The sequence below is a fragment of the Kryptolebias marmoratus genome, linkage group LG11 (genome assembly GCF_001649575.2).
Source record: "Kryptolebias marmoratus isolate JLee-2015 linkage group LG11, ASM164957v2, whole genome shotgun sequence".
Lineage (NCBI taxonomy): Eukaryota > Metazoa > Chordata > Actinopteri > Cyprinodontiformes > Rivulidae > Kryptolebias > Kryptolebias marmoratus.
In genome coordinates, this window is record NC_051440.1 from 9,453,228 (window position 1) to 9,480,980 (window position 27,753).

At 40.1% G+C, this 27,753-nt stretch overlaps 1 protein-coding gene across 3 annotated transcripts in view; it reads right to left on the reverse strand.

Moving 5' to 3' along the window:
* tmem117 (transmembrane protein 117) overlaps nt 1-27,753 on the reverse strand; it is a 55,570-nt gene that overhangs the window by 18,944 nt on the left and 8,873 nt on the right. For 2 of the 3 annotated variants that reach the window (XM_017434753.3, XM_017434754.3), the window contains exon 3: nt 13,910-14,042. In XM_017434753.3, coding sequence (XP_017290242.1) covers nt 13,910-14,042 — 133 coding nt within the window. Of the gene's footprint in view, nt 1-13,909; nt 14,043-21,016; nt 21,264-27,753 lie in introns of those variants that run through there. The other variant, XM_017434755.3, reaches the window with a different exon arrangement.

Sequence of the window (27,753 nt, forward strand, 5' to 3'; positions counted from 1 at the left end):
AAATTTCACACTCTCCAGAACTCACATGTAATGTCCAGCCAGTCGTTCCTTTTAAAAAGGGGAATAAACTCATCTCTCAGCACTGTCCAGATTGCTTAGCACATCTCAAAGGTAATGAGGAAGACGGTCTTGTTGCCAAGTTTATAACTAGCAGCGCCACATTCATGGCTGCTTCCACATGCCAAGCTGTAACTGCTGTCTCTCTTGTACATTTAGTGAATTAGGTTGGGGTCTCTTGAAACAGTGACCTACTCTATGACAGAGCAGGTCATTATAAATGATGTGCAGATTTGGAAAAGTGGTAGAAATACATCTACTCATTGAAATATCTTATACATCTTACTATAGCACTGAATTCCCCTGCAACGTGCCGGTCATCATGCAAAAGATGAATAGATCATCTTCTTTTGCATCCCTTGTTGTCCAGTAAGGCTCGGAACAAGAGTTCATCCTCAGAAAGCATCTACATCTTCTCAGAGTATAAACCACACAATTCCTGTGCAAGTCTTCATCTCCTCATTCATTTGTGCAGTGGTTGCATTTTTCTTGCTGTGATGCCTACTACTGCTTTGGAAAAAGCCTTGAGTGACTAGGACGTGCCTCAAGCTCTGGTTTACACTGTATTGGAGCTATATTGACATCACAGTTTGCTTGTGCCACAACCAATGCTAAAGGATTTTTGTCACCTTTATCACAGCAACAAGATCTTGCTGTTTTGTTTTTGAAAACAACAGAAAAATATAGCTCCTAAAGTTGCCTCTGTTTTGGTAATCGCCTACTATCTCAGAGTCACTGAACAGCGTGGAGTATGCTTCTTGACTCAGCTGGACAGATGTTGGTCTGGTGGGAATCAGCTAATCTGGATCGTAAACATTAGTGGTATTACTGAAGAATTTTATTTTTGAAAGGACAGCATTTAGACAACATGCATTTCATTCATTTAGTTTGTACTTTCTGGTTTGCTCATAAAAGCCAACATTTGTCCGATTGTCAACACTGAATGCATTAAAAAAAGAAAACCCCTCCATGTTTAGCTCTGCATCCCTATCCACAAACACTGGCAAACGTTGAAGCTTCTTATCCCTTCTTTCGTGTTTTTTTTCTATCAACTTAACTAGCGACTTCTTCAACTACACATATCTTTAAAAGAAGTATTTTCCACACCTCTACCAAAGAACACAAAAATCTCAAACAATGCCATTTAACAAACTAATCCCGAATGACTGGTACTTTCAGGAGGGAGTCCTTAAAAACACAGGCGCTAAAAGGAAGTGCTTTAAACAGAAGGTGATAATATCTGCTCATCCAATGTACAGAACAGGGAAATAATCTGGTTGCAAAGTCTTAGGGCATGTAAACCTATTCTCCCTCATCCTCCAAAAAAAAAAAAAAGAAAAAACTATGAACCTGTTAAATGTGTAATATAAAATCATAAAAGAAACACAAACAATATATTATGGTAATAGTATGAAGAATACTTCACATTTAACAGGTTGTAAATAGAACATTAAACATAAGAAGTTCAAACCACAGCAAAAACAATGAGCTGATTCATTTGGCAACAGAAAATTATAATGATATCAGTTATATAATTAAAATGATTGCATTTATCTCAACGCCAAAGAAGAAATATTATTATAAAACTGCTCTGGATTATTATGCACTCCACATGATAACCCACAATTTACTTTAACCACTGACTATTACTATTACTGTTCTTTGTATAAACAGCTTTACATGTCAAAAACATTAAAAATCATTAGATTAGATCTATATTTTTTCACCCATGTGATCAACAATCCACATAACAGCTGCATCCAAACAACTTTACAGTGTTCTGATATGCAAACACCTTCTCACTACACATATTTCTGGCGTTATTTATTTCGTTTCATTTCAATTGAATTCCTAACTTTTTAAATCTCGCAGAAACCCTGAAGATTAAAGTTGTAAAATCGAATGCTGATGGAGCTTTTAGTAATCCGAGTCATCAAACACTCTTAGTTCTGTTATTTTCTCTTTGGACGTGTGTGGCGTCATGGCTTTTATAAACCTGTTTTCTCTGTGAGAGACTGGCAGTGATTTAGTGACTGTAGCAACGGCGTGACCTCCTCTGCCCTGTAAAAGGCTGGACTCATTCAGAACATTAAATTGCGACCTTGGCTGGCTCCACATTGAAATGCATTGCCTGTCTCATCCCCGTGCACTACGGCGCCCAGCGTTGTGTAAGGAGTTTACAACGGGGAGCAGCAGTATTTACCAGGAAGCATAAAGCTGCCAATAAAGACCCTGCTCGATAACACTTTACCCTCTCCGAAGGCAGCTTCAAACATATATTTCTATTTGTCACTTCCTAAATAATCAGACATATATTGTAATAAACTGACTGTAGACTGGTTTCTTTAGCCTTTATCCTTCCCCCGGATGAGGAGAACAACTCTGCATAGAGTCCTTTACTCCACCTTTCAGTTTTTCTTAAGAACAAAATGGGTCCAAATCCAAAACTACCCACACTGTCACAATTTAAGTATCCAGTAATGTTTTTAACAAGCAAGCCAGTCTGCGTTTCTGTCCACACTGAACTACAGTCCAACAAAAGGACAACACTTATCTCCCGTTGTGACATAATAAAACTATCCCCAACAAATACTCTGGTCACTAAACATTGAGGAAGATCTTTGCTAAAAACTTGCCTGTTTGTTAGTAAAAAATCTCATTAATCAATAATTGGATTTCTAAAACTCCCAGAAAGTAATTATTGGATGTACATCTACAACTTGGCTTTAGGAGTCACCCATGTTTAAGATGACTGCCACAGCTGAGCAGCCTTTGCAAGCACTCGGTCATTTCTCATAGTAAGTTTATCTTAGTTTAAAACTCTGACATGAAAGACTGCAGGTAATATGCATTCTTTCAAGGGATACTAAGTCTTTATTTAATTTATACAACTGACTTTTAAATGTGTTAATGGCCTTGTAGTTATTTTAAAAGCCAGTAGAGCAGGAGCTATAACAAGGACAGCCATTAATGGTCACTGTAAATCAGCAAGGTACAAAACATTATTTGGACAATTTTTTTTTCGTTTAGCTCTCCTCAGAATTGGAACAGTTTGCCAACAACGATAAAACTGTTGAGTGATTGTAGAGTTTTAAACACTAAGATTAAACAAAGAAAACTATAAATACGGGCATTCACCAGCTTCTACAGATGAATTGGGTCAATATTTTTCTTCCTCAAAGTGTCTTCTTGTTTTCCTCGTGTTCAGCTCAAGGCGTGTGTACGTGTCAAGTGTTTAGTTTCATTGTTGATTTTAGATGTGTAGCTCTTTGTATTGGTCTTAAAAGTTTGGCCCACAAATTCACAATCAAAACACTGCACTGTTTGACATGTAAAAAATGCACTCTGCTTTGAAATCCAGCAATACAAACAGAGAAGAACTAAAGGGTTATGGGTTAAGACTCGAGGTTATGAAAAGGTTACACAAGTTGTATATATAATGTATGCAAGAGTGTGACCTTTGAAAGTGCAGCTCAAGTACAAGCTAAAAACAAAGTATTAAATCTGAAACACAATGCATGTCAGGATTCAACCGATGTCTGTATCACCAAGAAAACCAGCAAATTAAACAACAAATTAACTTATTTAGAAAACACAAAACCTACAGATTTTATGACTACATGACTGATTACTATTGCAGCAATAAGTTATTTCTCAGTAATAAGGAGGGGTTTTGCAACAAAGTTACAATAAAATCAATATAAATAATGTCAGTGAGATGGTTTTATTTAACAGTATGTGTAAAGAGGTGGATGCTATGTTGCCCCACTTGCTCTGTTTCTATCAAAGAACATTAAAAATGCTTTCAGGGTTTGATACATCCTGGCTATGGTTTGGTCTAATAGAAGCTGTATATGACAATGCTAAAAATATTTCATGCAGATGTGCAATCACTTTGTTCCATTTTCACAGGTGCGGGTTCAGCTTCGGTTCTGTTGATTATTACTAATGAGAAACTAACAAAAGGCGTAAACAGTCAGAAAAAAAGTGAGTTCAGCCACTGCTGATGATGTCTGTTGCAGATTAGTTGAATATATTTTATGATTTCATAATAAACATTACAGGCCTACCATTCCTTGAAGAAATGCATATCATCTGCTGCCTCTCATGCAAGAGTTTCAAACTAAGATTATCTTATGAAGGGATTGGATGGAGATGTTGCCATTTTGGTCAAACCTTGTAAATTACAATATTTGCAATCTCTCAGAGTATGTGTTGAAGATGTCTTTCAGCTATTATCAGTACCAAATCTTAGCTTAATATCTGTAAATCTGACTGAATTATAGCCATTTATGTGCTTGCTAAATTCAACTAAAGGTAGCAGCCATGTTGAATTGGATTGAGATTTAAAGGTAATCAGTAGTAGATTTACACCCAATGAAAGCATCCTCTGTTGCCAAGTGATCCAGTGGTTGATACCTTTCCTGGCAGCTCAGAGGTGTAACAGTGCCAAGTTGACTTCAAATCCTCTATACTCCATTGGAGCTTTCTTAATTCACACAAAACAACAAGGAGGAGTCTGGCCTCAGCTTGAAAGTGAAGACAGATACCTTTGTACCAACATTATACCAACATTGCTACATTATTATTCTACACAGAACATTTTCTGCTAATGATCAAACTACCAACCCCTCAATTAGTGAGTGAACATCTCAAATCCTGAGTTACAGTACACACACACACACAAAAAAAAAAATCAAGAGAAGGTAGGACTTAAAAACAATGGTACGACATAAAAACATATGAACTACTCATTATATTCCAGTATCACTACATGCCTTTAATCAACACATTCAAAAAGCGGATCAGCCACAACATTAAAACCACTGGCAGATTGTTTGTCTCATTACAATGAAGTGTTCTACCAGGAATCCATGTCGATTTCACTTTGACCGATTGCTCATGTAAACATTACTGAAGTTTCACCACTATGTAAGAAGCAGCCTCCCTTAATTTAAGGTACCATGCAACACAATAAAAATAGGTCATGAAGGAACATGGGTAAAGAGGAACAAGGAACATGATAAAGAGCCAAAAGATCTGACTTTGTTTTCAAGCACCCAAAATCCAAATCTGACAAAGAATCTGCACAATGTGCCAAATAAAAAATAAAGCCCAATTCACAAAGGCTTCATCCCTCAACCCCCCTACTACACAATGTCTCAGGGTTCCTGCAGAGGTTGAAGCTGTTTGGCAAAATAAATGAGACGTACAAACCATCAAGCCAGTGGGTTGTTATGTTGTGGCTGATCAGCATATTCATGTCTATATTGTACCATACATTCAAAGCTGACATCCTCTGTTGCCGGGGTTATAACGTTTATTGTTTGCAGCTATTTGTCTGCATATTCGGAGATATAGGAATGACAGCAGCCACCACTGACGCTCCTCGCCTCTGTCCCAGAAAACAGCAGGGTAATATAAACAGAAAGAAAATTACTTACCTCACAGCCTCAGTCTGCTTCAGGGGTATTATGAGAGAAAATGACTTTGGAGGAAAAGCTTTCCTCTAATCGCTTATCAAACACATAAGCTACAGTAATGAGTCATTTTCACATGCCAATGTAACACGTGTGCGTGCGTGTAGGAGTGTGAAACACAACAGGGCGCGAGCGTAGAAAGCACGAGTACAGGCACAAGCAGTTTCTTGCAGTTTTACAAACTGTTAATTTTTTTACTATCAAATAAAAAGAATTAAACACACATTATAGTATATTCTCAATTATTTCACATTAAATATGACATCTTCTGAGGTTTTGTTCAGAATACTAGTGGATCACTTTTCACACATTGTGTGGAACCCTAAAATTTAACCCTGCAAAGCAATGGAGAAGGAGATGGATTTTAGGACTAGTAGAAATAAGCCCCACATTATTTCAACCCTGGACGAAAAGGTAGAAGTGATGGAGGAATACAGATAAGCAGGGAGGTTCACCTGGACAACAGACTAGACAAAAAATGCTTCACTAAAACCTAAAACCAAAAACGGATAGAGCAAACTTTACTTTATTTCTTTTTTTTTTAGGTCATTTGAGGTTTACGGCAAGACGCTGCATGTGGTGCAAAGTGCAATTTACTTTTCAGCCGTTTGTTAGTGCAGAAGCCCAGAGACTCAAAACAAACTAAGTAAAGTGATGAAGAAGGCCAACTCTGTGACAGCTCTGTAGCCCCAAGAGATGAAAGTAGAAATAAGAATACTCCAGAAGCTGTTCAGCATATAGGACAATGCTGCACAATGTGTACACAAGATTAAACAAAAGTGTGCATTAAGTCACAAGCTTCTTCGTCTGCACTGTATTAAAGACCAAAAGAGGCCATTTCTAATGACCGCAAACACATTTTACAAATTCTCTCTGTACCAAAAGGGAGAACTTCTGCTTCATTTCTTGTAATAATAATGGACTTTATTGTACATTAGATGTTTTGTTTGCTTGTAATTTAATTTCCTTTCATGATTAATAAGATGCAATTTATTTTTATTTCAATTCCATTATACTATTGACTGCTAATTTAAATTACTTTAGCTTTGCCTTAATTATCCCACTGGCCCCTCACTCCAAAAGTCCTGCAGAATGAAAATATCTAGCTGAATCATTACAGTTTGTGAGTAATGTACCTGTTTGTGTGTGTTACTTAAAAAAAAAGCAACACACACAGACTTAGAAAAAAGGCCTATCATTCCTTGAAGGAAAGCATATCACTTGATGCTTTTCATGCCAGAGTTTTAGGAGAGTTAATAACTTGAAACAGAGTTTAAGATAACTTGGGGAAAAAAATATTGCAATTTAGCCTTTTTGGTCATGCAAGATCTTGCACAACCTGTTATGGCTGATTTATACTCTGCGAGAAATGAAGAAACTGGCTTTCTTTGTCATAGTTGCATCATGAAAATCACATCATTTTGGTCTTACAGGATCTGCAAGAGCCTGTTGTGTGCACAAGGACAGGGCAGAACATTTTCTTACAGGGGCATGAGTCAACTATTGTGGAATTGGTCAGAACTTTGTTGTGGGTGTGTTAATGCGGAAAAGCTTTCATGGAGTCATTTTAAATCGACTGCTCCTCTGAGAAGCAGCTGGCCAAGGCCGTTAAAAAATTTAATTTTTTTGTCATTTTTACGATTATTCCAGCAAAGCTTATAAAGATAGTCAATTGGCGAATAAACTTGTGGAAAGAGATATCATTGTTATGGTGCATGGAAGACACAGCACAGAGACCCAGGTGGTTCTCCGTGGCTGTGCTGGCCAGGAAAAAGTATGCCTCGGTCAGGCAGGTGACAACAGGTGGCTCTGGAGAAGTCCAACTCTTACCCTGAAGAGGTCCGACTTACTGCCGGCAATGTGAACTAGACTCTCGCACCGTTTGTGTAGGGACTGAATGGCCTGTAGCAATGGACCCCCAATCTCATACTCACAGAGCACTCCACACAGGGTACCCTGGGTATGAAGGTTGAATGCCTTCTTTAAGTCTACAAAATAGATGTAGACTGATTGGGAAAACTCCCATGCCCCCTCAAGGAGTCTAATGAGGATAAAGGGCTTGTCCAGTGTCCAGAACTAAACCAGCATTGTTCCGCCTGAATCTGAGGTTCAACTATCCACCGGACTTTCTTCTCCAGCACCCCTGAGAAGACCTTTCAAGGGAGGCTGAGGAGTGTGACTCCATTGTAATTGGAACACACCCTCCGGTTCCCCTTCTAAAACAAAGGTGAATCACAACTCTAGTCTGCCAATCCAGTGTCACTTCCCCTGTTGTCAGCACGATGTTGCAAAGGTATGTCAACCGAGACAGCCCAGCAACATCCAGAGTCTTGAGGAGAACAAAGTGGATCCACCCTCGAAGCCCTTCCACAGAGGAGCTTTTCAATTATCTCGGCAACCTTGGCCCCAGTTATGGACATACCAACCCTAAAGTCCCCAGACTTGGCTTCCTTCATGGAAGATGTGTTGGTCGGATTGAGGAAGTCCTAAAAGTATTCCCTCCACCGCCTGACAACATCACTTGTCTAAGACAGCAGCATCCCCTTCACTAGGCACAGTGTGGGTAATATGCTGCTTCCCCTGTTTCGGCCGCCTGATGGTTTTCCAGAATAGGCTTGAAAGGCTTCTTGGAGCCTATCGAGAGTTTCTATCCAAGGCCTCACCAAACTCCTTCCACACCTGAGCCTCTGCCTCAGCAACAGCCATGGCTGCAGTTTGTTTGGACCACCAGTACCCCTCAGTTGCCTCTGGAGTCCTACCAGCTAACAAGGCCTGATAGGACACCTCTTTCAGCTTGACAGCCTCCCTCACCCAAGGTGTCCATCACCGGGTTCAAGAGTCATGAGAGGCACCAACAACTTCGCGGCCACAGCTTAGGCCAGCTGTCTCAACAATAGTGGCACGGAACACGGTCCAATTGGACTCAATGCCCCCCACCTTAGCTGGCATGCAGTTGAAGCTCTGTTGGAGGTGGGAGTTGAAGACCTTTCTGATGGGTTCTTCTGCCAGGTGTTCCCAGCAAACCCTCACTACACATTTGGGTCTGGCATATTATCCTGCCATCTGATCCATCAGGTGGTGATCAGTTGACAGCTCTGCTCCTCTCTTGACCCGAATATCCAAAACACATGGCAGCAGATCAGATGACACGACTACAAAGTCTATCATCGATCTGTGGCCTAGGATGTCCTGCTGCAATGTGCTCTTATGAACACTCTTATGTTTGAACATGGTGCTTGTTATGTATAAACTATGACTAGCTCAGAAGTCCAATAACAGAACACTGCTCAGGTTCAGATCAGAAAGGCTGTTCCTTCCAGTCACACCCCTCAAGGTTACACTGTTGTTACTCTTGTGGACACTGAACTCTTCTAACAGAGTACCCAGGAGTATAAGATGTCTCTGAAAAAAATAACGTCTCACAATCACATGACCCAGAGCAAATTTCTTCATCTCTGGTGGAGTATAAGTCCAGTTGTAGTGCTCAGACTGTGAGTTGGGGATGACTCTTAATCACTACCAGACCAAATGTTATAGTCATTTTTGTGTTTTTTGGCTAAAGTTGATTAACTGTAGTGGCCATCTTAAATCAAGTTGACTCCAAAACTTAATCAGTTGTAGATGTACAACCAAGTTTCATTGAAATCTGCTCACTGATTCATGGGATATTTTGCTAAAGGCAAACTGAGAACCACTGTCAACATTTCGAGACACTTTGGAGTCTCCTGTTTACCAAGCTGACAGCAGTCACAGCCAAGTGAAATACTGGTTTAACACAACAGAAAGGAATATATACATGAACAAACAAGCGGCTACATTATCACCCACCTTTCGGCAGCAGGTGATAAAAATACTTTAGCCTTTCTGTCAGCTAGTGCATGAATAAAGACAGGAAAGCAAAAAAGTTCAAGTTTTAATTAATATCTTGTTATTCACATATTTAATTATAAAGTAAAGGGCCACTCATAGGAACTATAGTTGGAAACATGTCCAACGTGCAAATACATGCAACAGGAGGCATGTGCATACCACAACATGGTATTTATTTAGCCTTTTGTTCGTGGTATTACCCCAGCTTAGAGTCAGACAAGCAAACAGACAGACGAGGGGGACTAGCACACATGCTGCACAAAGGATCATCCAAACAAAGGCAAATACACTCTTACAGTGGGGTCTAATCCCGTCGTAGTCAAATACCACATCCAACACTCGCTGCTCCTCATTAAACACACCCGCCTTCTGCAAACCTCCCCCATCTAATGCTCATCTTACACCTCCCCCCTCCCATCCTGACACTTATCCATCTATTTCCATCATAGAAAAAAAGCATAGATGTGATATAAAAAGCTTAAGCATCCCTGTCCCAATCCAACCCCTCATTAGATTCCCACAAACTTCCCAGCTCCCTCCACCTACTTTACGTACCCCCCTTTTCCTCCATATTAGCCTTGATTAATGTGTGCGCCATGCATTGGGTCGCCTTAATTAAATAACACCATCTAATTAGGGGCTGATTTTGGCTGGTAATGGTGCCGTAAGATGGTGAAATGGGACTTTGCAGCGCGACAGAACGTTCATGAAGCCTGTCAAACTCCCTGGGCGGTCACACTCCTGTGGTTTCTCACAAACAGCCCCCCCCCCCCTAATCTGACAGTTACATTAAAATGCAAATAGCCCAGATGTGAGGGTTTGGTAACAAGTGGTGGATTACAGTTCCCAGGCAGCCCCACAATGGTTGGCCTCTTTCCCCTGCCTCTGCTAATGACATAAACCAGGTAACAGGTAGAGCTGTTGACCTGGAAGTGGCTGTCTAAATATTGGCTGACACAGTGCTGTGTGATTACACAGGCTGGAAATCTCTTTGTGTGGACTAATAATGGCCCCGATGAATCCTTTTTTACATCACTAAACAGGAATAAATACTTGTCATCCAAAAAGATGTACAATCTCTTATCAGTGACTGTTTGCTGCCCTGATGGCGACACAGTTTATCGTCTTTCCTTGTGGATGTTTTGCTGGTTTTAATTAAATCAAGCCCGAGACCAAATGAAAGGTCAGAGAAAATTAAAGCATATTAATGAGCGCCGGGTGTGCGCAGCATACAGCATCATGTCAGGGAGACAGCAGGGAGACAGCAGGGGGCGGCGGGGGAGACAGTCACCCCCATCATTCAGTCTTCCCACACACACACACAAACACATCCCAGCAAACTTGAAAGAGGTGCGAGACGTGAACAATATGTAGTGTTTGTGTGAGTGTGTATGTCTGTGTACAGCACCCCTCTAACACACACACACACACCTCCCTGCAGTGCACCACCATGGCTTGATGTCAAAGCTGGCAAACCCAAACCAAAATGCCAAGCCTTTCAACCCTTGGTGGTGAAAAAAAAATACCCCACAGCAGCTAGTTCTTTCAGCACAAATGAAAAGGAGAAACAGCATTCATCCCCACAGAGGGACAGCTGCGGCAACAAAGGGATATTCTACTTTTTTTCTTTTGGGCTGTGGCAAAACTACAACGGCTTTGCTGCGGGGCGAGGCAGCGGCTGGAGGAGAGCGATGCAAATAGAGGTTTGGACATAGATCAAAAGACTTAAGTTTCACTGCATCATCAGAGCTGGACCCCCACCCCCCCATCCACCAACCACCAAACACTCCTGTGCACCTTTTAGCTCGCTCTGCTGCAGTCATCCCCGCTGTTGCAGCCCGGAGCCAGTTTTCAAATGAAGAGTGCGGACATTGCTCTTACATGCCGGGTTTGAACTGAGATGTGAGCGCTAATGATTTTTGGCAGAGTCCAGGTCCTTGGTGGACACTCTGTTGGAGCAGAAAGGGGAAGAAAAAAAATCATCTGGAAAGGAGGACAGGAGGAGTGGGTGTGAGGCTGTGCAGCGACAGAGCTGGTGCTGTGGTAAGTTCACTCACTTTCCAACAGCGCCATCTGTTTTTGAAAGGAGGGCTTTACAACGCTAATGATGCTGCTCTACACACATGCAGAACAAGCCTTTACAGAGTAGGTAGACCTTAGCAGCTTGTGTGGTGATTTAATAAGCCACTATGGTTGCTTCTTCCTAGATACATTACTGTCATAAGTTTACATACACTCATTATTAGCATGAATGTGACATTACTTTTTGGCTTTTAATGACGGATTTGAATCAATTCTCTTCAGGGTGGAATAATTATGATTTTTTAAAAATAAAGATTTGGTGCACAATTTTGCATTTTTTCTAATCCACATGGGTCAAAACTAAACAGGCTCAACTTTATACATATACCACCACTAATTTGACCACTCTTTAAATAGTTGGTTTCCTGACACAAACCTGGCTTTTAAGCATAGTCTTAAGATTTTTTATGTGACAGAGGTCAAGGTTTTTGGAAAGTCATTTCATAAGCCTTATGTTAACTTGCTCTTTCCATTCAAAAATATGTTTTTATGTTCTTAGGGGGATTTTTGTCCTTTTGGAACACCCAATTGTGTCCAATTTTCAACTACCTAGCTGTTGATTTGGGGTTGAAGTTCTTCATTATTCCATCCACTTTGTGCAATGCACCAGTACCACAGCATGATGCCATTACCACGATGCTTGACAGCTAGGGCCATGTTTTTTAGGTTTGAAAGCCTCACTTTAATGCTGTCAAACATACATCTTGTCATTGTGACCAAATAGAGCAATCTTTGTCTTGTTTGATAATACAACCTTTCTCCACATAGCTTGTCCATCAAGCTTGAAGGTAACACGTTTGAAGCAGGAGCTTCTTTCTTGATCGGCACCCTTTCAGTCCATAGTGATGTAAAACTGGTGTCATTGTGGACAGTGACTCCAGCGGTTTCCAGTCAGGCTTGAGCCTTGGTGGTTCCTGGGTTGTTCCTGAACATCCTAACCAATTTCCTTTTATTTGAGAGTGAAAGATGAGCATTGGGTCAACCCAATGGGTGCTCTCAAATAAATCCTCTTTATTCCAGCAAAAACAAAAAAAAGCTAAAAAAGCTTCTTGATCTTATTGAATCCTACATAAATAATGTTGACCATTTGTGTACTTAAGAGTCGAATGTTGTATAATTAATCCAACCTGGAAAAAATGGCTAAAAAAATAATTAAGGGTCCAAAATTATTTTGACATTCATGCCCATGATGAGTAGATGTAAACATTTGAACTATATGTGCATGTGATGCAGATAGATGCAAAGAGTGTGCACCTTGCAGATCTAATGAATATACAGTAAATGATACGCCATGTGTCTCAAAACTTCTGAGTAAACCATTAAATTGTCTTTAGTTTTTAATCCATATGTCACTGACTGAAATAATCTTGACAGTTAAAAACTGCACTCCCGGTCTAAAAGGACCCATTTCCTTGACATTTCCAAGCTGAAATGGGAGGCAGTATCAAGATAGAAAGAAATCCTCTTTGTGACAGCACCATTAAGTGCAACTGCAAATGTAACTTTTCCCTGAGCAAGCAACATCCATCGTCTCAGCGGACTTCCCCCTTCGCTTAGCCTATCGCTTTCTTTTTTTCCCCCCCTTTTTTTTTCCTTGGCCAACTGGAGAGAAAGAACAAGATGGATACTGGCGTCATCGTACTGGTCAGAGTGACAGATGGGCTGATTACACAAACGCATCCCTTTGGCCATAGAAAAATACAAAACTTGCCTGTAAGGTAAGAGCCTTCATCTGCCTGCACCTTATTGATGGTTGGAGCGTCTTGTTAATATGTTAAAACATCATGGTATAGACAGATCCCATTAGAGCCCAGGCCTTTTTTCTTGACAGTTTGTACCTGAAGAAACAACTGCCACAATGTTCAGATGTAGGCTTTTTTTTCTGCAACCCAAACATTACTAGATGGTAAATCATGTCGCTGTGACCTCCTGCCTAGATGGCTGGCTTCAAGGGCATGTTTTCTTTCCTCTGAATGGACAGACTGCAAATGCATGAACGGATTCCTGTCTCGAGCTTGACGTGTGGCTGTCAAACTCTGCTGTGCACACCCGAGCCTCAGCAGGTAAGCTGGAGCAGCAGGGGGAAAAAAATAAAAAATTAAAGACTGAGAGATGTGGCAACAGCATTTTGGTTTTCAGCCAAAGAGGTGTCAAGAAATAAGACATGATCATTGGAAAATAAGTGCCGGTGCTGAAGGTGATCTTTCAGGATTAACCATCTTCCCCCTTTCCTGTGGCCCGCTTGTGATTTAAAGTCCGGCCTGATTAATCAGGCTGGTATCGAGTCTCTGTTCAGGCGAGACGCTAAAATCAATCACACCAGCCAAAAGGAAGCATACAGAGGTTCTAACAAATGGGAAGGACGGGGTGGGAGTCAGGGGAGAGGGGGGGAAAAAAATAAAGAAGAATAAATGTCTTACGCCATGGTTCCAGCTATCAGCAGGAAGAGGTTGTAGATGTGGGAGAAGATGAAGAGGAAGAGGATGGTGCTGAAGAACATAGTCATCCAGGAGCCGTGATCCTCGCGGAACATCTTCAGTCGCAGGTATCGACCTAAAGGACAAGGACACCAGCGTCAGTGGCAGCTCAGACGTGCGTGTGGGACTGTGAAGATGAAGCTGAAAGTAAATAAATTAGCTGAAGAAAATCAATAATGTTCAACTGTCGGACATGTAGCCTTTGGGAGATGAAATTAAGATTAAAAAACTATATTTCTGAGGTGTCACCTCTTCGGCACTCAAGACACTATTTCCCAAACTAATTTCAGCATTTTCTTAATCTATAATGTACGCATCAGTTAACCTGCTGGATCTTAATGATGTCATGATGCAAGTTCAGCTTGTCCTCTGGTGGCACCTGTGATCATGCTTTCCCTTTCAAAATTCAAGACTTTTCCACACTTGTATTTTTTTTCCTGATTTTTGGCCATTTTTGACACTCAACTCCAAACATATTTTTGAGTCAATTCAATTTAAGATGGCCACCACAGCTAATCATCATTAGTCAACAGAAACGTGGCTACAACTCAGTTAATCTTAAAGATACTGAGCACAACACATGCTTTGCGTGTGACATCTAGCAATTTCACATGAGACTGTGCATGATGCTATTTTCAACATTTGAACAATAACGACCACAATTCTGTTATTTCCCAACATAAAATGATCTTAGTCTAAAAATCTGGCATGAAAGGCAGTGGATGATATGCACTCCTTCAAGAAATGCTTGGCCTACAATTTCTTCATTTTATTTTTTTTAAATAGTGACTTTTTGGAAGCATAAGTATAATAAGAATAACAAAACTAGGGCAGGATTAAAACTTTTGCACACTACACATTTATAACTAATCTGAAAATCACTTTGCTGTTTGAGATTTTATTTTAAAAAATTTCTAGATTTTTATCTTTCGAAAACGAATTAAGTTGGAAAACACAAATGTTTTGACATACCATTTTATTTTTTTTCTGTACTTTTTAGGACCTGGAAAATACTAAAAGCAAACTTTTCGAGGCTGTGTAGGAACCCTGTGACCACTAATTGTTCTGGTCTCTGTTTAATCCGCCTGATATTGATGACAAACAGTTAAATGTGTGCCTTCAATTAAGAGCTCACATTGTTTTCTTGTCAGAGTGGGATGAAAGCATAAATCCCTCAGAAATCTGGGAAATACCACATGCAGACGCAATTAGACATGTATAATGTAATTGCACAACAGCTGCCATGTCCCTGATCTACCTCCCACATGGCTCATGGGACAGATTTAGGGTGCAATCAGAGCTGAAGCAAATAGAGTTTAGAAAAGTACAATGAAATGTTAGATAAATGTGAGAGAATTGTGTAAATATAAATCAAAGAATGGACATTTATAAGTGTCTAGTAAAGACAAAAAAGGAAATCACAATGGGAGCATGTTTTTGTGCCTGGGTACTTCCCAACAAAAGCAAAAGCTTGTTTGGATGTTATTTCATGGGACAGATAATCTGAACATTTAGCCTCAGTTGTCTCTGCAGGCTTTGAATCACATCTTCTACATCAGTCGTGTCCAATCCTGGTCCTTGAGGGTCACTATCCTGCATGTTTTATGTGTTTCTCTAATGTGACCCACCTCATTTGAATGACTGAGTTATTAACAGGCTTCTGCAGAACCCGAAGACCTGCTGAAGAGCAGGGAAACAACTAAAACATGCAGGATAGTGGCCCTCCAGGATCCTATCTGATCATGTGAGTTCGTGATGAGTATAGTGACTCAGAATGTGAAACAGGACTCCGCTTTTAAAGACCTTCCTACAAACTTCCTGCCTCACTCACTACATTAAGGCTTAGTCAAACGTTGCGTGCACAAAAGGGACAGCTAACTGTGTGTCACCTCACAGCCATGCATCTGTGACAGGATGACAGTCAGTGTGAAGGCGTTTGGGACAACAGTCCTGAACATTGCAAGCCTTGTTGGCTTTGGTAGCCAAGCTCAGCAGTGGCTCGGTGGGTGCACTTTTCAGAACTCAGACAAGAAGAAAAATAAGATTGAAATTAGATTACATCAAACAGAATTTATACCAATCAATTTCAAATAAAAACCTACCCAACCCTGACAAAACTTCAGGTTATCAGGGTAATCTCGGTTCTCTGAAAAGTAAGTGAGGTATCTCACTATGGGACGGGCCTTCAGGCGTGACCAATCATGGAAGCTCCGCTATCATCAAGTCTGCCTCCGACAGATCAATCACATGCCCTACACCTACGTTTACACCCCCCCGTAAGATCAGAAAAGCTCCTCAGCTGTATCCTAGCCTGAATTATGCATTTCACTCTTCTGTCAACTCAGTCATCAAAGTTAGTCCTGAAAGTGGACTTTTCTGGCTTTGGACTTGTTACATTTTTTGTCGAGAAATTTGTGTGATGAAGTGGTGTTTTTTTTGTGTTGTGGTGGACCTACATTTTGCTTTTCAGATCCTTCACCAGGTGTTTTCTACTGCCGCCAATTGTCAAGACTGCGTGCTTGCCAAATGACTATTGCTGGTTTGTTTCGCTCCTTCCTTGGCCTCCTGTGGACTCACCATGTCAAGGAAATATCCCCATCCCATCTGCATCCTATGCATGACGGTGAAGCATGCCCAGTAGGTGCTGATGGACCCCAGGTCATGAGACCAATGCTGCATTACGACACTGCAGACTTTACCACGACGCCTGCGGGTTTTGCCAGCCACAAGCTCAGTCTCTCAAATATTGTGGTGAAACCTAGTGGTAAATCTGATTAGACTGCATGCTCTGTAGGTCTGTCCTGGGGGGACATGGTGGAAAACCCTATCATGGAGTTTTCCCCACTTTATGGCCAGCTTCTCGACTAAAGACGAGGGCGGCTGTGGAGAGAAGGATGAGCTGGACATTAATTTGGACCTCCTCAGCGAAGAGAATCAGGATGACAGCGTAAACGCCATTCTCCCTCATATGCTCAGGTGTCACGGTTGGGCAGCTCCATCAGCGAAGGGGCTCAGGCCTGTCCGAAACCTAGTGAGGTCAGCCTCCGTGGAGGTGTACAAGCATGCCGCCATCATTTTCTCCGCTTCTTTAAGAGAGAATATAACAAATCAGATGGCATAGAAGCTGCCATAATAAGGAAGCTAAGCATAAATTGATGCGGTGACGATTTGAAATGAACAGCAATTGTGTCAAAACTCCAAGTATTTGACAGGCAGTTTCCAAAGTTCTGTTTCAATGCGGTAAACCCCAGTGTTAATTTAGACACCCAAGTTAGAAAGGCTAGCACACAGCTCCGTTTCTGTTGTTTATAACTGTATTGGTCTTACACACACAGACACACACACACGCAGTGCTTCATCTCTGCCAGCTGTAATCTGGTGCCAGTAGCGTCCAGGAAGAAGCCTTTGTTTTCCTTTCCTCCAGCTCAGTCAGCATCCCTTTCAGTAACGGCTCCTCAGGAGAACTCATCGTGCTCGCGTCCACACACATGCATGCATGCACCCCCCCCACCCACACACACACACACACACACCGCCGAAGAGACAGCAAAGCAGAATGCTCCATTTATTTTCCCATTAAAGCCTAGCTGGTTTACTCTCCAATAGTTGTGCATGCTGTTCAGCCTCTGCTGGCTCAATGTTGTTTTTTTTTCTTCTCCACCTAAATGCAGTAATATTGAATTAGACTCTTACTGAAAGTTCAAATGCTACTTAAATGTTAAACAATTAGAACATTGATCTGCAGTTAAAAGTTAGATCTCTCTCCCCCTTTTTTTAAAACTTCTGTTTAAAATAACACAAGCTGTCGTATTTCTTTGTTAGATGAGATTTAACATGAAAATCTTGAAAAGCAAAGAGCCCTGGTTTGAGGCTACGCATATGTCTTGCTCTGTGAAATTTCAGGGCTCTTCCTGGTTGCATAATTGAGTTGACTTGCATGGGTGAACTTAATTGCTCCCAGTGCCAGTGAGGCCCTGGCTTAGATCTAGGACTGCAGTGTGTATCGTCAGGTCTGACTCTTGACAGCAGCACGTTGCGCCATCGAACACGGACACACACACACACACAGCATACATGGGCAGGATTTAAACAGAGTGCTTAACAAAAGGCGTTTGAGTCACTGCACCTCCCTTACAGTACCGGACCCTGATAAGGAATGATTCATGAGCACCATCCACTGAGGCTCGGCCCAGCAGGGGACAACTACAACAAGACAAATGGACAAGACGTGCACAAAGGACGCACACACAAAAGAAACAAACACATCTAAAAATCACCTTTTTACTGCGACTCACTATAAATATGCTGAAAAAAACAGTGATGTGCATTACATTTTTAAACTAAACTTGAAGAATAATCTCTCTATAATTACCTGAATGAGATTATTTCAACCTTTCCTCAAACAGAGCCCAATTCAGAGGTGCAGTTTTGTCTCCACCTATTGGGGAAACCTGGATATTACACAGAACTGTAACTTAAAAATACTCCAAAGCCTCAAATCTTTCATGCCAATGGCAACTTTTAGAGACAAAAGATGGCGAGACATAACTGTTAACAGTTTCATTTTGTCTAAGACAATTAGGGTATTCTAATGGTAAGCTTTATGACTTCTAGTGTGCTTCTTTCTTTCTTTCTTAATGAGATTCTGAGTTCCTAAGGTATAAAACCACCAGATTTATGGAAGCAGACCACTTACAGGTCATGCAGACAGCTGAAACACAAACATTAATGACTAAAAGAGACAAAGCATCGGCACACAGAGACAAGCAATTACCTGTAATGTTTAAACACTTAATCCCCTGTTTATTGCACACACACACACTCATTGTAGTCTCTAAGGTAAAGCAGGCAGTACACCAACAGCTCTATGTGAAGCAGACGGATGATGGAGGACGACTGAAGGCGCTCTGAGATGTGATCAGAGTCTCGTTCATCATGAGAGCGCTCCTCAACAGCAACACATCTGACACGATTAAAGCAGGTGGGTTCAGTTTGATCCAACAGCGCTTCAGAATACGGTTCAGCTTCAGCTTATCAACATCCTTTAAGGTTGTTTTATTTTAATCATTATACAAAATACTGCACTGAAATTTCTGAACTGGCTACAGTGTAACAATGTCAAATCTTGAGCGAGTGCCCTTCTGTCGGATTAGTACCTACAGCGTAGCTGTGTGATGAATATTCTGGTGTGATTTGCAACTTTTACCTACACGTTGCACAAAAAGCCTCTCTCTTTCCCAGTGGTTAAACAAGAACAAGTTTAAAATGTTAAGATCTGCTGAAGTGAACAAAAGGACTGTGTTGTTATCTCTAATTAAAATAGAAAATAGAAGCTACTGTATTGGGAGGCAATAGATCCCTCAGGTTTAACTGTTTGCAGCCAAGGATTCATTTCCTGAACACCCGGGTGACGCTCGGAGAGTATGGAGACAGATAGGATATATACAAAGTACCATGAGTGAACGCAACTGACTGAAAGAGCCAATAAAACAGATCTGCATTTATATGAAAAAAAAAAAAATCTAAAAACATAAAACATTAAAGGCTGTAGCATTCCCTAAAAGAATGCATATCACCAATCACCTTCCATGCCAGTTTTAAGCTAAAACCATCTTATGATGAGATGGGAGTCAAATGATAATGATGTTCTAAATTATTTTATGCAATACTGCGAGATCTCACCAGATGTGTTATTGCTCGGAGTACATGTTTGGGATGACTATCAGCTACTACCACACCACATCTTAGCTAAGTATCTGTAAAATTGAGTTATATTTTGGAGTTTGCTCGGGTTGTTTAGCTCTGTCAGTCATCTTGAATGAGGTTGATTTAAAAACTTAATCATTTGCAGATGCACATCAGTGATTACTTTCAGCGTTTCATCAACATCTGCCCACTGATTCAAGAGATATGAACAACGAATCAAAGTATTATTCATTTAAAACTTTGTGTATGGCTCGAAAGTCTAATATCCTAGCAACACAACTGCGAGTTGCAAAACTAAACATCCAGGCTATTTGAAGCGACTGAATAATCTATGCTTACATATATTGCATTTTAAGTAACCTGACTTTTAAAAGACTTCAAAATAGAAAGATGTCAACATACATAGGGTTGTACAAGTAGCAAGATTAACAATCAGTTTGACAGGCTGCACTCTTTTACCCTGGCCAGATCACTACGGTAACTTTTCACTGAACACAAAACTCACTCTGGAGAAAATGTTAAGAATATAAATCAGCTTTAAAAAGTGCCATTTTGCACTAATTATGTTCCTACAATAAAATAGCCTTCGTAGAAAATTCAGTTAAACTTTGTGTCTGATCTTGCAAAACCGTTGGGCATATTTTGATGACTGATTAAAACAAAACTGATTGAAAGGCCTGGCATTCCTTGAAGGAGTGCATATCGCCTGCCACCAAATTAACGTTATGTCTGATCTCATGCGATATTGCACGATCTCGCACAATCTGTTGGTGCTCAGAGTATGTGCTGTGAATGACTCTTAGGTGCTCCCACACCAAAATTATAGCAGATTATCTTGAAAATTGACATAATGCACACACACAGATAAGCAAGAACAATGAATTTTCCAGTACTGACTCAACTATTAGAAAGACATTCAAAATATTAGCATATAGAATAATAGTGTTAGAATACTGCTAATACAATCAAGAGATTTGATTACAACACAATGCAGATACAATGACATATTTTCATTTGGCTGTTATAACTATAATTTTCATCAATAATCTACGAACTATTTTGTTTATTTAACCAAAAATTACTTTTAGAAGACCTTAAATAGTGAGCTCACACCAAGCCTGAAAAACAAAACAAACAAAAAAAAAGGTTAACAGATAATGTGTATCATTTCAGGTATTGTTGCATTTTTTTTGTTGTTCTTTGTCAAGCCAGCTCACTCTCTAAATTGCTTAGATTGCACTTCTTCGTTTGGTCTCCAACAACATCAAAGACACCAAAGCAGTAACACTGGCACTTTCTCTTCCCAGATGTGGCTCTCAGCTTCCTGAATGAGTCCGGACATACCTGCAGGTACTTCGGAAATGATCGGTGGCATTGCTTCGTGCTGGTGGCAATCTTCGCCTTTGCCCTTCCTGTAGGGATCCTGGGAAACCTGGCAGTCCTGGTATACAACACCTGCTTGGGGAGAACCTTAAGCACCAGCAACGTGTTTCTGGTGAACCTTGCTCTGTGCGACTCTGCCTGGATCCTCACCCTCCCCTTAAACCTCCACTTCAGATTCCAAAGACCGGACCCTCGGGACTTGCAGACGTTTTGCAAGATCAAGCATGTCTCCTTTAACGTCAGCATATACGGCAGCATACTCTTCCTCACCCTGATCAGTTTTGACCGCTACGTAGGGACGGTGCACCCTATCAGCTCTCTGCGCTGGTGGAATGTGGGTAAAGCCAAGATGTGCTCAGTCTGCGCGTGGGCGGGGCTCATGCTCATCGCCATTCCTGACTTCTTTCTAACGTTTGCTGTTCAGCAGTCAGAAAATGTCACCGTGTGTCTGAACCACTTCAGGGACCCCTTCCACCCCGCCAAAACAATCATCCTTATCAGAACAACAGTGTGTTTCTTGCTCCCTTTGTGCATCATGCTGTTTTTTTACGTAACCACGGTCCGCGCGTTGAGGCGTCCTCCTAAAGGAGCTAGGCGCAGGGGAGCCCAGCAGACGGAAAGGAAGCCACTGCGACTCATCGCTGCAGCTGTTCTCGTCTTCGCGGCCTCCTTTGTGCCCTACCACCTCACGGTCGTCACCCTGGTGATCATGCAGATCCGTGACCTGATCAAGCCCTCTGACGCCGACGTTCTCTACGTGGCCTACGAGCTCTGTGAAGCCATTTGCACTTTAAGCAGCTGCCTGGACCCAGTTCTGTATCTTCTGGCTACTGAGCAGTTCAAGAGGAAGCTGCTGGCTTTAAAAAGGGACCGATACACGAGGCCGTGCTGCAGAGCCAGCAACAGAGTTGGGGTTATGGTGATGAAGGAGTATTAAATGGTTTATTTTCCTAGCTGAAAGGGCTCTGGTTGTATTATACTTACATAAACACCAATGGCAGATGGTAATATCAAAATTACAGCAACATTTCTAGAGAGTTTTAGAAGCTGTCCATAATGTATATTAAAACAAATTCTAAAACGCTGCAAATATTTTATTCTATGTGATAATGCTGCAATATTAAACTGACAACTATCCATTCGAACATTGAAAATATACATGCTTATTTTTATTCTAATGCAGTCTGCATATTTTGAAACAACAGTACTGTATATGTAAAAGATCATGGGGAAAGTTGTGTACAGCTGGAATACACATCTGGTGAAAACTTCTTACAACTAATTGAAGTCAGTAATAAAGATTCGTCGATCATTGTTTTCTTGGCTGATTCCAGCCTCCAGTTTTTATAAAGCTCCAACCTATCGATTTCACTTTTTCGGCCAATTTTTCTAATTACTTTAGATTTAAATAATTTGTTTGCTGTTCATTTCAGGATAACTGATAGCTGTGAGTTCATAATAAAATATTGACATAAAATCCTTTATTGTTTTTCCCCCAAAAAAATTTTTCTTCTCTGATAATCTGAATAAAAATATGTGAAGATTTTCATCCATTTTATTAGAGTTAAACCCCAACAGAAAAAATACTGCAGTATTCCCTCTTTATAAAGCAAAACTATTGACTAATAGCATTGTTTCCTCTTTTCTTTTGTGTACTTCAAAACATAAAAATATACCATACTACAGGACAATCTTTTTTTTCTACAAGACCAAATAAAGTGTGTCAGTGTTCAACTATTACAGGTGTTAATTTGTTTAATCCAGACATTGATTTTGTTTGAAATATATGCAAAGCAAATTACAGCTTGATGATTATGGCAATTTGTCAATCTGCTTGTGTATTCGAGGTCTCACCCAGAGGGCTGGAATTAAAAATGTCACCTGTTTAAGTGGCAGCTGTTACTTACAGTAAGTGGAAAACCTCAGGCCATACGTTACTGAGCAGGAAAATGAGCCTCTGATTCTTTACGTGTTTCCTCAGAGTTTATGATTAAAAACATTACAGATAATTCAGATGGCTAGCTTAATGGTCTTCACTCACTAAAACTTCTACACCAAAGATTAGTATTTGCTACTGGGAATTAGCACTTAGTAAGGATACATTAATAAATGAAAAGGGAAAAAAAAAAGAATTTTTACTTATCAAATCAGCCAATTACCAGTGAAGCTGAAAAGCATCCAATTTTAGTCTTCAGTCGATTTTTAAAATCCCACAAAATCTAAGTCATGTCATGCGTTTGCTGTCTCTGTTTTTACATTAGAGATAAAAATAACTTGAACTTATTGCCACTTCAAAGTAAATTCTGCTGTATATTATCACGCTCTGCTTTCGAGGGAACAGCACTGTTATACCTTGTTATAAATTTTGTACTTTGGTGACTGTACAATTCAGAATGACTGGTGCCCGGAACAAAAAAATCAATCCCACCTTGTTTCATTTAGTTTGTCGTCCTTGTTGTTCAAATTTGGCCTTTCAGACCAACTCAGCACACACAGAAACCCTGCAAGCACACAACTCAAACCGCACATGTGACGCTCTGATTTCATCAATATCTGCAAAAATAAATAAATAAATAAAAGCATATGGGGTCCGTCATCTACAGCAGTGGTTCCCAAACGTTTCAGCTTTTGACCCGTAAATTAATAGTGACAAAGGTGTGTGACCCCATCTGTTGGCCGTTTAAATATCCAAAAAATGTAATAATCCTAATAAATAGGAGCATAATGACTACACAAACAGTCCTAACATCCATTATGCTATTTTTGAAAATCAATTTATGATATGTATTTCAATTCTTTGTCACAGTTATGGTGCAAAAATATCATAAAAACTAGGTTTTAAATTGTAGGTTGATATCTGGAGATTATCTAAGGACCCCTGCTTGGTGTTGGGTGACCCACATTGGGGTCCCGACCCCAACTTTGGGAATCATTGATCTACAGCATTGTTGGGTGGTGGTCACAATGAGTCATTTTAAGTTGCAGCTCAAATACGGACATCACCAATGAAACACAATATGCTGACTTTCATCAATTTTAGGTTTCCCGTATTCTCTTTCGATTTCAGGCATCAGAAGAATAATAAATAAAACAACCTTCCTTAAAGATACTATTAAGCTCTCTTCCTTTGGGTTCATCTCTGTCTGGTTCATCCCCATTCATCATATCACACATTTAAATCACCACAGGCCCGGGTAGGGTGGGGTTTGTTGGGAGGAAATATGTCTGTGTCCCCAGAGCTGGACTTCTCTGTTACTAAGCATCTCAACAATAAATCAAAGGTGGAAAGTAGCACCGGAGCTGCCTCCGCAGGGACTCTGTCGCAGGCAGAGCTGAGAGAGAGAGAGAGAGGGGGGTGGCCACTGAGCCACTGAGCCAGCTCCAGTAAGAGGCAAGGTAGATGATTTCATTTTGTTATTTATGGGATGGCTGCAAACCAAAAAGAGAGACACAGGTTTCTGTAAAAATGCCATTTACGTTTGGCCGACATCCAATGCTTGCTCGTGCTCAGATTTATTTCTCTCGCTGGCTCTGTCTTTTTTTTTTTCCCCCCAACTTTTTTTCCTCCCGTCTGCTCTGCAGTTACCTCCACCTTGGTTCTTAATTGTGAGCATATTTGTATACATAAATTTGTAGGTTTATAACAATGTTTTTGTGCATTTTAAAAGGTTCATATATACACATATACAGAAAATAGCCTAATTGAACTTCACCAAAGAGTTCGTTGACATTCTGGCCACTTGGGGGAAGCACAAACTTCACACACACACACACACACACACACACACCACATGCTCATATTAATCCCTCCTTAAGTTAGTATGGTAAGCATGCAAGTAAACATTTGCCAATTGCTAGATCCGGAAAACAGCAGTTATGGTCCTTTGGAATATGTTAATGTAGGGATACGATCAAATGAATCTGGGTTGTCCAACCCAAGCGTTCGCCACACTTTCCAATGATGTTTACAACGAATAAGATACCATATTTTGTCCGCTTCGGCCACCTGTCTGTGTGACGTGGCCATGACTAAGAGGTCTGCTGCAGGGATTTAACACTAATGACAAAGCTCAGGGCGGAACAGCATCCAAACTGTATCTATGTTTCAGAGGAACAACTCTCCTCCACTTTTTGTCGGCACGATTGACTGGAACCACAATAAAACACGACGACACAAAAACAGAGAGGAAGTGAGCTTACATGAGCCTGTCGCTTCAGCAGACTCCCCCACATGCAAACATCAGCAGAAGCAGGACGTGAGTTGAACAAAGATGTTGTAGCTGAATGTGCAGAAACAAATATTCCTCTCGAAAAAAAAAAACAAAAAAAACTAAAGCTACACCTGCTGCTACACCTGCTGATGTTCGGAGGGTAGTGTCCAAGGGGAAAATGTAATTTCTCTCAATAATCAAACAGCATTAGGGTTTATACACAGCATTTGTTTTTCATTTGCACAAGTGCTGCATATTAGCTGATGAAGAGAAGCTGAGCAGCAGCGAGCCATATTGTTTTATAAACTTAAAAGCTACATTTCTTTAAACTATAAGAGTTCTGTTAGTTGTTTTTTTTTTTAATTTACATTCGTTTTTATGTTGTCACACCCAAACAATACATAAAAGACATTCTGCAGAGTAATTTCAGTGAGAACACAGATACAACACTAATGTTCAATATTTTATAATTCTGAAATGTAGAACAAAATTTTATTTTATCTGTAAAACACTTTTAGTTAAAATAAATAATTAAATAAAAAGGCTCTTCTACTCTCATGTGAAACGTGACGTTCTTTATTCTACAAAAAAAAAAACCCTATAAGTTGTTTTCTTATGTATAAATAGTTCAGTTCTTGCCTAAATTTGACTAAAACTGAAACACTTTTGGTTGTGTTTCTGTTAAAATATATTAAAGAAAATAACAATTTGGTGCATTTTCCAAGTAAGTTTGTAAAATCTTATTTATTCACCACACAATCTGACTTTTTAGGTAGAAAAAAATGGTTATGTCGAAATAAATAAATAAATAAAAATACTAAATAAAAAAAATAACACAAGAACAGAAAAGAGGAACAAAGAACAGCTCCAGCAACCAATGACATGACTCACTCTCCAACATAACAAAAAACACACACAGCCAGAGCAGTTTTTTAAAGAGACTTGATCAACTATAGCAGGTTTTTACACAAGCCAACTACAGTTGTGCTGTTATCAATAAATAATATATAATAAGTCAAAGTGGAGAAGCAAGTAATACACTGGAAGCAGGATTTATTCCATGGTATGCTACATGAGTTCAAAATTAACATTTGTTTTATCTTCCAAAGTTCAGCAAACCTTGGAAAGACAGTGAATACATTATGCTAATTTGGGGACAAAGGTAGCATATGGAACAAAGATGAGAAGCAGTTTCACTTTTCACATTAAAGGGGGGGTGAGATTTACTGCAAAATTTTGCATATGTAACAGTTTATTAACAAGGTGCTGCATCGCTGCAGATAGAAGACAAAAACAATTATTTTTTTAAGGTCAATGTCGGGGCAAAAATGCCAATGTGTCAATATTCATGATTGACTCAGCAGTGCATAAAGACTTAGTTTTAAATGTCACTTTACTCCGTGTTAATGATCATATCTGACGACATGAGATCCCCTTTTCTTGACACCATAGCAACAGTTTGTTGTACAGCAGTCACTTTGCTGACCAACACACTCTCAAAGAAAAGTCCTCAGTTATGATCATTTACAAATTAGTATGTCTCTTGGAGTCATTTCCATTTAACCACAGAAACAAAGGTAATCAACTCAAACACATAAAGGAGACACACTGAAAACTTTGTCTGAATATGTCCATAGCGAGTGCATAGAAACAGTACAACAAGCATGTGTTTACCAGGTTTAAAATGGGGTCAATGGGTGCAAATAAGAAATATAAAAATACATCTTTCTGATTGGCATTTCTCTCAGGCATAAAACCTAAACTGTCACCAGCTGAGAAGGTCAACTGCACACACCCATTAACTACCAAGGCATATGACTAGAATTAGAATATTATTACGTATTAAAGAAAACTTAGCTTTAACATCTAAATCTTAAAGATTTGGGGAGAGAGGCAGATGGAGGAAAAGATATTCGTGTAAAGGTCTGGTACTGTTTTGCTGTCAAAAGACCTGCGTTTAGTAAATTAAATAACTATGATGGACAATCATTATAAATGTCTTCATCTATTCAAACCATAATCTATGTAAAAATGGACATTTTAACAATTTTTCAGTAAAGTTTTACAGGCAGATTTGTTCAACATCATAACAGACCCAAACACAGATTCAGGATTGGATAAGGAATTCCCATAATAAGCTTTACAAATAGCCTTTCAAAGGTTTGGTCTTCAACCATAATGCCAGTGTCTCACTGGGTTTCAACTGCTGGTGACTAGTTGGTGAATGGCATTTGTGAGGGAGTTCCCTAACCAGGTCGAAAGTCCACGCCAATGATAAATATTTAAAAAATCTTGTCCAAAGTTCATTTGAAAAAATGCCATTTTGGGTATGTGATCTTGGCGTGTCCGATGTAGAATACAGTTTTTGCAAGTCGAGCACACAAAAATATGCTGGGATTTTCAAAAGAAATGGCAGCTCAGAACAAGGCCGCACAACTCGCTGATTGCTCGGTCACGCACACTCAGACTTTAGTGAGAGTCCAACGG